The sequence below is a fragment of the Cynocephalus volans genome, chromosome 3 (genome assembly GCF_027409185.1).
Source record: "Cynocephalus volans isolate mCynVol1 chromosome 3, mCynVol1.pri, whole genome shotgun sequence".
In the NCBI taxonomy this organism is placed as follows: Eukaryota; Metazoa; Chordata; class Mammalia; order Dermoptera; family Cynocephalidae; genus Cynocephalus; species Cynocephalus volans.
The window spans coordinates 173,854,392-173,868,854 of record NC_084462.1 but is presented as its reverse complement, the minus strand read 5'-3'; the positions used below and the strand labels follow the sequence as shown (position 1 = coordinate 173,868,854).

At 37.7% G+C, this 14,463-nt stretch overlaps 1 protein-coding gene across 2 annotated transcripts in view; it reads right to left on the bottom strand.

Annotated features, from left to right (window-relative positions):
* Positions 1-14,463, bottom strand: part of LOC134372366 (thyroid receptor-interacting protein 11) — a 68,711-nt gene that overhangs the window by 39,847 nt on the left and 14,401 nt on the right. Inside the window, exons 5-10 of one of the 2 annotated variants that reach the window (XM_063089876.1) lie at positions 12,943-13,011; positions 8,121-8,286; positions 7,280-7,642; positions 4,116-4,153; positions 3,462-3,548; positions 512-724 (exon numbers count right to left, since the gene is read on the bottom strand). In XM_063089876.1, the coding sequence (XP_062945946.1) occupies positions 512-724; positions 3,462-3,548; positions 4,116-4,153; positions 7,280-7,642; positions 8,121-8,286; positions 12,943-13,011 (936 nt within the window). The remainder of the gene's footprint in view (positions 1-511; positions 725-3,461; positions 3,549-4,115; positions 4,154-7,279; positions 7,643-8,120; positions 8,287-12,942; positions 13,012-14,463) is intronic. The other variant, XM_063089877.1, reaches the window with a different exon arrangement.

Sequence of the window (14,463 nt, the reverse complement as noted above, 5' to 3'; positions counted from 1 at the left end):
TTTTCTTATTTTAGTACATAAAAAAATTCACAAAATTTCATACATAATAGAATTATGCTCAGATATTTCTAATCTTTCTTAAAAACAACCTTTTTCCTCTCCCAACATCCCTTACAAAGGTATTTACTAATATCTTACAGCAAGTCCATTTTACCGAAGAAGGGAAACTATATATGTTATTTATTTTCAGCTCTTAAACACTAGAGCAGGAGTCAACAAACTACATCTTAGAGGCCAAATCAGGACTGCATCTGTTTCTGTAAATAAAATAGTACTGAAACACGGCCATGCTCTTTCACGACAGCAGAGTTCAGTAGCTGCAAATGAGACTACATGGTCTGTAAAGCCAAAATTACTTTAGTATTTTGCAATTTCTATGAGTAGAGCATCAGTGAACTAAAATAGTAATTAAATCAGAAAATTAAATTATGCCCATCATTTTTACATGTTAACCCAGTGTTCAGTCTGCTGAGTAAAATGTGCTACCTCGCTGTCTTTAATATAACATTACCTTTGTAGCTTCTTCATTCTGTTTGTCCAATTCTCCTAAAGTGGATAGCAGTATTTCCTTTTCATTAATACTTTGATTGAGTTCTCGTTCCTTTGCCTCCAAACTAAGTCTTAAGTCATGTAATTCTGAATCCAAGCTCATATCTCTTGCAGCTGTACTTTTCATTACTTCATAGTCATTGTTCAGTTTTAAAAGTGATATCTGAAGTTCTTCCTTAAATGATAAAGGGGAAAAAGGCAACATATACTGTGAACTGAAGTAGAGACAACAAAAGATTAAAAACATATAAATAAACAAAACTTGGAACCTATCTTAAATTCTCTGTATCGGAAACATTACTAATACCTCAATAATGAAATATAAAATTCAACAATACTATTCAATTTGCAATTTTGTTTGCAGTTTCAAATAAAACATTTCTATAACCCTAGACAAGATGCAACAAGTGTGTTTGTCTTGTAGCTTCAGCTTCTTTACATACAACCTTCCACATTTGAGTCTTTCCTATCCCACTCCCACTGTTGCTTCCCTTTATCTGCTCTTCTCCCTCCACGTACATACTTTGCAAAATGTCCAAGTCTTCCAGCTCTCTTCATTTCCATTCCCTAACATACAATCATCAACACCCACAGACTAAATAAAAATGTACAAGATCCACACTCATTCACTCTAAAGTTTACTCTCTCTAATTAGAAAATAAAAGCCTTCTTTTCCCTCATTAAAGGAATCCATCTTATTGTTTGCTTCTGTCAGAAATTGGAACCTTTTCTTGATCCAAAAAAGTGCCCTTCTTCCTTCCTTTACCTTCTAACTTGAACACAGACAAGGTTCCCCTCTCTCATACCTGACATAAAGATGTATCTATATATAGTCCATTATTAGCTATTTAATGCTTTTCTCCAAAATGCCAGAAGTGCTACAGTTCTCTATGCTTCAACATTATTTCAACCTCTGATTACAAGGTTTGTTGATAAACTATAAATTACTATAAAGCCTTCTCTCATTGACAGAGATTTTTTTTTTTTTGGACCAGTAAGGGGATCGTAAGCCTCGGCACAGTGCGGTTTGCACCACACTCAGCCAGTGAGTGCACTGGACATCCCTAGATAGGATCCGCGGCCTCAGCGCTACCAGCGCGGCACTCTCCCAAGTGAGCCACAGGGCCGGCCCATTGACAGAGATTTTTTAAAAATCAAACTTCTATGGTATCTAGAGTCTCAAATTCCTTCAAATAAAAAGCCTTATACCTTATAAAAGAAACCAATAAAAGCTGTCTCAGAGCAACACATCACCATTCTCATTTCCTTCTGATTCAAAAGTTTATTCTGAATACAATTGGAAAATCAAAACAGCATTCTCTTACATCTTTCTACTGTCTGTTATATGCTCAATTAGGAGAACCACACATTTGGCTGGTTTGTACAGGGATTGAACCCTCCACCTTGGTGTCTTCTGGTATTTCTTATCAATAAGCAGACCCACAGCAGACACAATTCAAGGAATAGTTAGAATGGACTACTTAACATCAAAAGAAAGGAAAAACAGCTATCAGGAATAGCTACAGAATCCAAGAATATCATGAAAATGTAACAGGCCCTACCAAATATGTGCAGAGAGTCTGCAAACTATAAAATATACCTAGGCCAGTCAGATAAACAGCAGAATACAATGGGAGCAGAAACAGAACAGAGAAAATATATGATGGTACTTCAAAAAATTTGCAGAATAGAATTAAAAGATAATATGAATCTATGAACTTTTTGAAATATCCTCATTTATAATATAGTAATTTTAAAAGTAACTGGCATTTAGGGGGTATATAAAAAGTGGGGGCAAAGATCCTACAATGAATGGGACAGTGCACACAACTAAGAATCTTCTCACTTAAATGCCAATGGCACCCTCTTTGAGAAACACTGCCTATATACTAATGTAGAAAGATGTTGAAAATATAATATTAAGGTATGTAAGAACAATATTTTTAGTATGCTGATACGTTTTTTTAATCTCTTTATATATAAAATCATACACGCATAGATATAGTCTGAAAAGATATAACAGAAAGCGGTAAAAGAGATCACCTCTGGGAAAGGTCAAGCAAAGGATACTCCACTCGTACTGTCTGAAGTTTTTCAGTATGTAGAAGTATTACTGAACACATATATCAGTAAACATGAATTACTTTAAAAAAATTAAAAATTTAAATTGAGTCCAGACATTGGCTTTAATTTAACACCAGCTTATAAATGTCCCATATTTAAGCACCTGCCTTAGCCAAGGAATTACCGTCAAATGGTACAGACCTTAGAATACCTCTCCCCATACAGAATTTTAATCCAAAGAATTTCATCCTTGCTACCAACATATACAAGAAAGACCCTACTTCTACCACTGAAACTATCCCTCTTAAACCCTCACCACAAAGAAATCCTTTCCACCACAATGGACACATTCTGGAGCACGTAAGCAGTAGCTACAGTTATTACAGTATGCCCCTTCAGACCTCTTGCTACCAACATATACAAGAAAGACCCTACTTCTACCACTGAAACTGTCCCTCTTAAACCCTCACCACAAAGAAATCCTTTCCACCACAATGGACACATTCTGGAGCACGTAAGCAGTAGCTACAGTTATTATAGTATGCCCCTCCAGACCTCCCGACCCACCTGTGTATGGTGTTGCTGTCAGGCCTTCATCAGAAACCAAAATAGGGCCTGTACCTATCTTTTCCGCTCACATCTGTGTGCCTACTGGATTATCTCTAAACATAAACTCTGGCCAGTCTCTCATACCCTTAACCTTATCCAGGTATTTCAACCAGGCCTGACAAGCATCAATGAAATCAGCTTTATCCAGAGGACTCTCAGTTTTGATATAAACTGGCCATTAGCTATGAACTATAATACACACACCATTTTAATTCTGCCCCAATTTTTACAGCACCCACCTTTTCTTGGCTCAATAATGAATTCTCTTTTTCTAAAACTTGGACATGAATTTTAAGGTTCACATTTTCTTCAGTGAGATTGTTACCCTACAAAAATGTTAAAGCAGTATTTTCAGATAACAAGAAATTACCAGTTTACAAAAAAGCAGGCAAACTACGTAACTGTTTCTAATTTTTTTAGTGATATGTAAAACTTATAAGAATTCAGCATTGAACCATCTTAAAAGTCACTCATTTTAGACATTCTTATAGATCTCTTTATTATATTAAAATATATACATATGTTTATTATTTATTTACAAAATAACTTTTAATTATTAGAAATAGAAACAACTCCTCGAATTCAACAAGGAAAATCAAAACGCATTCCTCACTTCAGTACAGGATCTGTTTCCACTGTCTCTACACACATAACATTTGTCAAATTAATCTTCAAAAAGATATACCTGTATTTTTCAATCATGCAACTTTTGAAATTATGTCAATTTGTGATGCGAAAGGTTTATTAATCAGCAAACATAAAATCACTGAAATGAAAATTCTTAGGGTAAATTCACATGAATTTGTGAAAAAAAAATAAGCACCTATAATAAATCGAAATACTTTTTCTTGGTACACCAATGTCAAAAACTGTCTCCCTTAAAATGAGTTTACCTGGTTTAAACTATTCAGTCTCATTTCATTTTCAGCATCTGTAAAAACAACAAATGAACCTGACATTAAAAATTTAAGATAACTTATTACCTCCTATATTAAACTAAGAAATGCAACCCAATTAAAACAAAGGATATTTATAAGCTTAATTAACAAGTGCTAACAGTTCCAAGTGAAGCGCATTTTTGTTGTTTTGTATTTCTATTTTGATTATACCAAAGAAATCATAATATAAATGCCAGTTAAAAACCATGTTAAGGGCCGGCCAGTGGCTCACTTGGGAGAGTGTGGTGCTGATAACACCAAGGCCACAGGTGCGATCTCTACATAGGGATGGCTGGTGAGTTCACTGGCTGAGTGTGATGCTGACAACACCAAGTCAAGGGTTAAGATCCCCTTACCGGTCATCTTTAAAAAAAAAAAATGTCAAAATCCAATTCTATGGAAAAGTATAAGAAAGAACTATGATTGTATTCTGAATGAGTCATAAGTTATCACCTTGATAAAAATACTAACAACTACATTTCAAAATGAGTTAATTAGTTTGGATAGCAGGAAACAGCATAAGGTCTAAGACTGAAGTGAAAAAAACCCTTAAAAGCAATAAATATATATTTATACCAAAACAATACAATAGTATCAATTATCTAAAGTTATTTAGACATGACTGTTGATTAAAAGACCATTCAATCTGGTAGTATAGATAGATCCATAAGTAGAAGAGATTCTGGAAGAGGAACACAAGACAGTACCATGAGTTCAGCTGAGGCAATACATTTGACATTCATTCAAAGAAATACTGAATATTTACCATGAGGCCAGGTGCTAGACAACAAGATGTAAAAATTTAGTCCTTGCTCTCAAAGAGCTTACAATTCAGAGGGGAAGGAAAACTAGTGAATATATGATTACAATACAGGGTGATACAGTGAGTACAAGGTGCTATGAGAGAAAAAAAGGCAAAACCTAATCCAGACTAGGGGAAGCCAACGGGGCCAGGGAAGTGGCAGTGCTAGGTAACTCCCAGCTGAGGTAATACCCATACTGAATCAAAATAGTAAGAGTTAGCTAAAAGAAACATGGCAACAGTCCACACAGAGAAACCAGCAAAGGCAACAGAGCAAAGAGACAACACCATTGGTTTCAGAAGCTATAGAAAGTTCAATATGGCTAAAGCTCAGAATGTGAGAATGAGAAGAGTGGAAACAAAAGAGGCAGACAGGGACCAGATCATGATGGACATTACATGTCCAACTAAGAAGTTTAGACTTCATCCTGAAGTTCACAGGGAGCAACAAAGTACTAAAAACATGGGAATGGGGGCTGGCCAGTTAGCTCAGTTAGTTAGAACATGGTATTAGAACACCAAGGTCAAGGGTTTGGAGTCTCATACTGGCCAGGGGCCCAAAAAATAAAGAATTAAAACTTAATCTTCCCACATGGGAGACTACAACTGTTAAGGACTGGCTGGTTAGCTCAGTTGGTTGGCACACAGTGCTGGTAACACCAAGGTCAAGGTGTTCAGATCCCCAAACCAGTCAGCAACCAAATAAAAAAAAAAGGTAAAAGCAAGGGAATAACTTGCTTTTCATTTCTGAAATATTATTCTGGCTGCAGAATGGAAAAAATGGATTGAAGAAGGAATCATGGAGACCAGAGAATAAAAATGGCTAATGCTTTTATAACACTATTGGCCAGACACTGTTCGAAAGAGAATGTGCAGCTTGTAACTAACTCTTATAATCCTCATTACTACTACAAGTATAAGGAAGTTACTATTATTATCTCAACCCTGTCAGTGAAAAAACCAAGGCAAAGAGATGTTAACTAACTTGTCCCAGGTCAGCTAGTTAGCGATAGAGCTGTATTCCAACCCAGTCAGGTTCTCAACCACTATATTATCCTGCTCCACTAAGAGATCTGATATAGTTAACATAGGCAAAAAGCAATTATGATTGGCTGAAGTAATTCCATGGCAACAAAAATGGAAAAAAGGAGAAAGTCTAGGGCAGTAGGTTTGTTTTTTAAGCAAATAAACTCATATGGATTGCCCAACATGATAGATAAATAATTTTTTTTAAAAAAAGAGCAGAGCTACTTCGATTGAAGCCAAATGAGAAAGAAGTCCAGAATCCCACTGCACTTTGCCTGCATGACAGCTCCTAGGACTGACGAACCTGTGAGAAACCCTAGAGCTCCTACAGGATACAATCCCAAAATATCACTGAATCAGAGAAAAAGTAAGTAAACAGAACCTACAGGACTTGCTAGGAGATGACTTCAAGCTTTCTGTTTTGGGAGACTGGAAAATGCTACCAATCACTAAGGTAGGGAAAGGAAGAGGAGGCGGAAAAGGACACAGTGACTTTACTTTAAACTTTAGTTTGAAAATCCATCTGATATATACAGAACTAGCCATACATATCAGGAACTCATGATAAACAACTGGTTGAGGGATACAGATGTGGGGGGTCACAAGTACACAAGGGCTGGAAACCGCTAGAGCAGAAATGAGTGAGTTCAAAAAGTGAGGGTTGATAGTGTGAGAGAAGGACAAAGTGCAAAATGAAATGCATCTTTTCAGTGGAAGAGTTCCCATTATGTTTTCCTGCCATGAATGCATACTGGTGTATTTCATCCAATACTATAAATATCATCCTTAGCATGGAAAATGGCAGAAGATCTATGGCTCTTATTACTCAGGCCTTTGTTCAATATAGGAGATCATTTCAAAAGTTACCAACAGATTTTTGAAGAAGAAAGACTGCGTTCCTTAACTGGAGGGTTTGGGCCCTGATGAGTGACAGGATGTATTCAATTTAGATTACAAGAAACAGACTTTTACCTCCTCCCAAAAATGTCAATGTACATAAACTTTTCTCCGATATGTGCATGGCCTCCTAAATCAATGAGTTACATGTAAATAAAAGGATAATGAAGGCAGGTTGAGAAACACCAAGCCAATACTTAACCATTTTTAGGAGAAAATTCATATTTGTGATCTATTATTAACTATGGCACTGAATCCAAACCAAGCAATTCTCAAATTACTCAAAGTTGTTTCCATGAATACTCCATTTCCAAGAAGTATTCATTTATTCAAGTGTTTAAAAACTAGTGTGCAAAGAAATACCAGTCTGAAATAAGTTCCAAACATTTTATACCAGGCAGTGCTTGTTGTAGTGTGACCACTTTTTCCACTGATGTACTCTGTGGAAGAATTCTTTCCTTTTCTGTCACACAATCACTTTGCTTCATACCATAAGATTGCAATGTACTACAATTCAGTTTCAAGCTTTCACATTCTTCAATTATTTGTCTCTTTTCCACGTTTAGTTGTTCTTGTTCTCTCCTTAAAACATCTCTGTCATTTTCTGCAGAAGATAATTTTTCATTTATGTCTTTTATTTTATCCTCAAGTTCTTCAATTTTTTTTGTAGATTCCATTTTTTCAGTTTGTAGAACTTGAATAGTTTTTTGCATCTCATAGATTTTAGAGTGATCAGTTCCTGTAACTCCTAAGCCACCTAGAATATAGATAAAGTCAAGGATATCAAATGTTAAGAATTAAGAAGTAAATAGCTTGCTATTTACAACTAAGATTTAAGAGCTCAGAACTTGAAAAGCTTAAAAAGAAAAATTAAATTACTATAATAAACTAAGCATGTTTAAATAAGTAAAAACTTGGGGAAACACAGGATTTGAATCAACTACTAAAAATCCTATGTACCTGAGTTTGAAAGAAAGTAAAATATGACCACCAAACAATGCAAAAAATAAAATCTATGAATTATAACTATTTACCACAAATGCAAAGGACCTTTCCATTTTTGCAAAATCTTGAAAGTAGTGGGGCCATAGCAAATTTCTGGCAGACAAGCAGAGCTAGTCATTTACTCATTCTTTAGAACTTAGTGCAAATTTATAACAGTGTCCTGGTCTCAGAGTGCTAGAATTGTCATTTAAGTATATTATCTAACATGTGAAATTAATAAAACTATTAACCTTCTTGTAACAGGTTTTTGAGTTCTTCAATTCGTTCTTCATAGTAACTTAATTCTTCTCGATACTGATGATGCATTTGTGTCAATTTCTGTTGATGTACATTCTGCAATACTGACATTTCATGTTGATGGTCATCAATTTCCTGACTTCGGTTCTGTTTAAGCTCCTTAAAAAATAAAAACAAAGTTAACCATGTTTATGATCAATAAACTTACCTAAGCTATTTATTTTACTGTTGTCCAAAAGTCCATTTTATTAAAAATAATTCTCTGAATATGCCAAGGCTGAAAAGAATTTAAACACAGGCCCCAAATTAGGACAATTCTGAAAGACTACACCCTTTCTCTTCTTAGGCCTTAAAAACAGTTTTTCTACTTTTAAAGAGGGAACACCAGCAAGAAAACACTGAAACAAAAGATAAGCAAAAATATCTTTTCCTAATGACATATTCCACCAATGCCAGCTATCAACCCTCTGGCCAATCTGTATCTGTTATCCTACTATCCCCATCCTCTCACTCAGCCTTTCTATCTACCAGTCTTGATGGGAATTCCAAATTGTCAACCAAGGTGCCTTGCTACCCAAGTAGAGAAGACCAGTGTCTCTCCCAGGAACCTAGATCTTGAGCTGAGTCCTCGAAAGAGAGAAACTGGTTGGACGGTAGGCTTTATGATAGCTGCACCTTCAAGAGTCTGTCTGCTGTATCCCACTACCTAGATTCCTGACACTGTCCCCACTCCTGTCCTTCCTGTGGCCAGAATGCTCATCTCTTCCTCCAGTCCTATAAATAGACTACACCAGGTCCTTCCAGTAAATCCTCTTTTCCTTTACTTAGCTAGAGATAGTTTTTGCTGCTAACCAAGAATCCTAATCTATAAATTAGCTTCTACTTCCTGAGAAAATAAGTATAGGTATTCTTTAATCCTATGCCCTTATTTATGTGCTAGCATTGGGCTAACAGTTTTATATTTAAACCTCAAATAAATAAATAAATAAAAATAAAAAATATAAACCTCAAAACAATCCTACAAGGTAGGTATTATGATGACATCTACTTTACTGATGATAAAACAGAAGACTGGAAAGGTTAAGTAACTTGCCCAAAGTAATACAGATGGTAAATAGCACAATGAACATTCAAACACAGGTTGGACTTTGGAACCCACCCAAACAAGTGTTGTAATAATAATAAAAGCAGGAAGTTCCAGTCAAGATGGCGGAATAGACAGCCCCCAGCGTCACTCTCTCCAACAAATCAACCAATTTAGAACTATAAAAATGTAACATCAGCCAAGCTGGGGCCACTGGAGCTCAGGGGAAGAGGAGGAGAGACCTATGGAGTTCAGGAAGGTGGGAGAAACCATGATAAGAGGAAGAAAAAACTGCTCTGAGAGTTTCAGGTCATCGCTGCTTTAATGCTTAAGCTGCTGAGTGCATGGAGCAGGAGCCAGCAGAAGCCACAGCTGTGCCCTTCAGATGGAGTCACTTGGAGGCGGCAGGGAAAAAGGGGGCCTTGCTGGCCCCCAGGAAAGCAAGACCATCAATAGGGTTCCTGTGGACCCACACAGGAGTGAGGAGCTAGAACAGCTGAAAAACGGGAGCCATTCAGAGACCAGTGAGTCATCACGAGGAACCAGTGCACGGCCCATCCCATGGGAAGTGTTTGAAGCATGGGTGGTGGGGAAGACAGGCCCACCAGGAGAACACTGCAACACAGAAAGGACAGCCAATCAGCCCCCCAATCAGCGCAGGACCACTCAGAGGAGACTGGTCGGGAATGCAGAATTGCAGGGGGTGCAGTTTGATGAAAAACCTCAGGCCCAGGTCAGAGTTTCTACACAACCCAGGTGCACCGGGTCTCTGTAGAACTGGAATTACCTGCAAGGTCAACCATTAAACCCTGAGCTGCACAAAACGCCTTCCCTAGGGAAACAGCAGCAAAGCAGCAATTTAGCTCAACCACAGAGTTCAAGTACTGGTTCCCACAGGAAGTTCCCCCATTTCAGAAGTAAGCAAAGGACGAAAAATTAGTTCTGGCACAGGCACACCACCAGTGCATTGGGGCCTGCCTAGGGACATGAGGCATAGAGATGGGGACAGGACCCCCACTCACAACCACTCATACAGCCAGAGCCTTGGGGCCCACCTGGGAACCCGAGGCTTAGAGCCAGGAACTGGACTTCACTCCCACATCCAGGCATGCCACCAGCACCTCTTGGCCCAGGTACCTGAAGCATGGAGAAGAGGACCAGACTCCCCACCCATAACCAAGCATGCAGTGCCAGCACCTTGGGGCCCACCCAGGGACCCGGGGTATGGAGCTGCGGACCAGACCACCTCACACAACCAGGCACACCACGCCAGTGCATGGGGGCCCACCCAGGGACCTGAGGTATGGAGGCAAGGACCCCAGGCATGAAGATGGGGACCAGACACTCCCCACAACCAAGCACACCGCCAGCACCAAGGAGCATGCCAAAAACATCACCTCCATGAGGGTGACCCACTACAGCCACTAAAATAACCATAGCTACTGCGAAAGAGCTGGACGCCACAACCACCACACAGATGGTCCGCCAGCCCCTAGAATGCACTGACACAAGGAGAGTCACCAACAGACATAAAGAAAGGAGGAGGATGTCTCTCTCCACAAAGCCCATTCCAGAGTGACAGAGGAAGCGTCTGTTCTATGATAATATTGGGGGACCTGATCACACCTGTCAGCACTGGACACATCATCTAGGCAACAAATCAACAAAGTAACCATTACTCTTTCAGAAGGATAGAAGAAATCTAGGGTAATTAGAGGGGGGAAAAAGGAGAGACAGGGGTATGGGGAGAGATTGGACAAGGGGCATAAAGAATAATTACAATTTTAACAATACATATGCTAGTAATATTGATTTCATCAACATATCTCAATACTGAACCCCAAAAACATGTATACTCAATTTTGAGTCAATAAAAATTTAAATAAAAATAATAATAATAAAAGCAAAAACTAAAAATTCTGTATCTGACAATAATTTAGACACTGAAAACAATTCATTGACACAATAAATATATGTAACTAAGAATTATCTTAAAAGAAAAATAATAATTGACACAAAGTAGCAATAAAGTATTTTACCAATAAAGTAAAAATAATTACTTACAATGAATAATATTAGCATTTTATTTTGTCAATAGCCTTTAATCTTAAATTTTGAAACTCCAATAACCTTGGAATTCTGTTTTAATAAAGATAGTTTTATGAGATACAGTTGAGTGTAGAGACTTATGAAATATAAACTAATAAATGTTCAAAATCAAATGATTTTGGATCCCTGTGGCCATCCACACACAAATACACACACAAAAAAAGATTTTTGAAAGAGACTTTTATATACCTTACTTGTCATAAAAAATAAAGAAGATAAAAAATATGAAAAGAAGAAACAAATTTAATTTCATAACTGAGACTTTTACTAACAGGCCTGAGGCACCCTCCAGAGGCTGACTGCATAGGGCCATCTCCAGAAGCTGCTTCCAGCACCAGCACTCCAGCTGCTTTGGCTGCTGTGGCTGCTGCAGCCATCGCTAAATTGGCCTCGGGTGTAGCTGGACCTGCAGGTTTAGAAGATACATGCTGGAGGCCTTGGCGGCATCTACATGTTAAGCGTGTTAAGTCTGCACGCTTGTAGAATGATAGAGCCATGGAGGTCTGGGAGTCTCCTCCCCAATTTCAGAGGATGTATGGAAAAGTCTGGGCGCCCCAGGAAGAGATCTGTCATAGGGGTAGATTCACTGCAGTGAGTCTGCTAGAGCAATGCTAAGTGGAAATGTGAGGTCAGAGGTGCAGCAGAAAAACCCCAAAAGCTCCATGCCTACTGGAGCCAGGAGAGCGGGACCACCATGGAGGCCCCAGACCTGTGGAGCTACCAAAGTGGAACCCCAGCCTGGTAGAGCTGAAGTGTGGCCTGCAAACAGGAAAGCCATAGGGACAGAGCTGCCCGAGGACTTGGGGACACAACCCGCACACCGGCATGCAGAGGACACCGAACATGGAATCAAGGTATATGATTCACCAGCTGTAAGATTTAATGCCTGCCCTGCTGGGTTTCAGACTTGTTTGGGACCTGTCACACCTTTCTTTTGGCCTATTTCTCCCTTTTGGAATAGGAATATGTACCCTTTGTTTGTCCCACCATTGTAGATAACTTGTTTTGAATTTCACAGATGGGACTTTGAACTTTGGACTTTTGAGTTGAAACAAGTTAAGACTTTGGGGATGAAATAAATGTATTTGTATGTGAATAGGACATGAGTTTGGGGGAGCCAGGGGTGGAATGTAGTGGATTTAATTACGTCCCCCCAAAAATCCCTGAAGCTTGAATTGTGTCCCCCAAGTTTTATGTATTAGAAACTTAGCCCACACTGTGACTGTTAAGAGGGTGGGAAATCCTATTATGGTAATAGAAAGGTGGAGCCTTGAGGAGGTGATTGGATTGTAGGACCACGCTGGAGGGAATGGATTAAAAATGGTGGTCAGAGGTGTGGTTCTGAGGGCTTGAAAAAGAAGAGGAGAGTCTGTTTTTCTCTCTGCTCTCTCTGCTTCCACCATCTTGGAATGTGAGACCCCTGGGTCACTGTTGCCACCATCAGATGGACTTTGGACTTCCCAGCCACAGAAACTGTAAGCAATAAATTTCACTTTCTTTATAAATTACCCAGTTCCAAGTATTCTGTTATAGCAATACAAAACAGACTAATACAATAGGCTTATGCTATTAATGAGATTTTAGATGTATAATAGCAACTGTGAATCAGCAATCTGACTTACCTTAATGATATTTTGCAGTTTGAAGATTTCTCTTTGATCAGAGCTATGTGTTCCTTGTGCGTTAGAACTCTAGCTCAGAAAAAGAGAATTAGAAAATAATTACACTGATTTTTTTTTAAATAGGAAGTTGCAAACTAACTTTATGAACAGATACTTTTCAAAAAAGGGGCATTTCTCAGACAGATTATGATTAATGAATGCCAAGCACTTTTTAAAGAACCTAGTACAATAGCAATACACAATAAATAAAACGTATCATATTTGAGAATTTGTTAACTGATTGGATAGACAATGGTTTTATAAAATAGCTAATGTTAAGAAGAAAAAATCATAGAATATTTTATTTAGCTTAACAAAATGCAAATGTGAGGGTACTTGAGCAGCTTTTTAAAAGGAAATTTCTAAAATGGAAATTACCCAATATTAATGCTAATAATGATCCAAGTAAAAACCTTTTTTAAATGATGTTACCCAGAAGATCTCTACTCCAAGACAGAATAATTTTTGGTATGACAAGTAAATTAAAGAACTTTTGGATTCTTCTCATTCAAAGCTGTATGTTGGTCATTTATGTTCATTAACATTTACTATATAGCATGTTAATAAACTAAAAGCTGCTCTAGGGCTGAAAGAAGGAACACAGTATAATGGAAAGAACACAGGTTTTGGAGTCAAAAGATGTTTTTGAATCATAACTTAATCACTGTGAAAATGGGTGTATTACTTTAACTTTTAGTTTCCTTATCTCCAAAATAGAGGTAATAAATTTGTCATATAGTTATCAGGATAACATAATATGTATTGTGATAATAAATATGGAAGCATCTTGTAAAGTGTAATACAAATAATTTTTATTATGCCTTGCTAGAAAATTAAGTCCTGAAAGGTCCCAATTTTTTTCACCTTTATATTTCAGCACAGATCTGTCATACAGTAAAATATTTAAGATATGCTAAAGTGAATATAACAATAGCCCACCACTTCCCTTTGAAATCTTACCTAAGCAGTGTTTCTTAAAATGTGTTCCTCACATCATCAGAATCACCTGGGGTATTTATTTGTTTGAATGGAGTTTCCAAGGCTACTAAATCAAAATCTCTGAAGACAGGCCAGAGAACCTACAATATCAAGTTCCCCAGGATATTCATACAGATACAAAGTTTAAGAACTACTACTTTTTGGAGATAAGATGGACAAACAAATCAGCCTTTCTAAGGTTTATTTTGGGTACTGGGACTGTCTAGCAACTTGGGAAAGAGATCATTTTAATTGGGATGATTTCTCCCTTACATAACTAGATTAAATTCACAAAAAGACAGAAAAATAGTCTATTTAAATACTTTGTTTTTTTCTACACTGATGAAATTAAATCCAAATGAACAGTGCTCCAATTTATTCCAGGTCTCATGTCTACTGACAAACTCCATTAACTCTAATATGTAAGAAAAATAAGTGTTCCTTGGAAACTTTTACAGCCCCAAAGTGAAAGGATTTAATTTCTAATGCATGAGAAACAACACA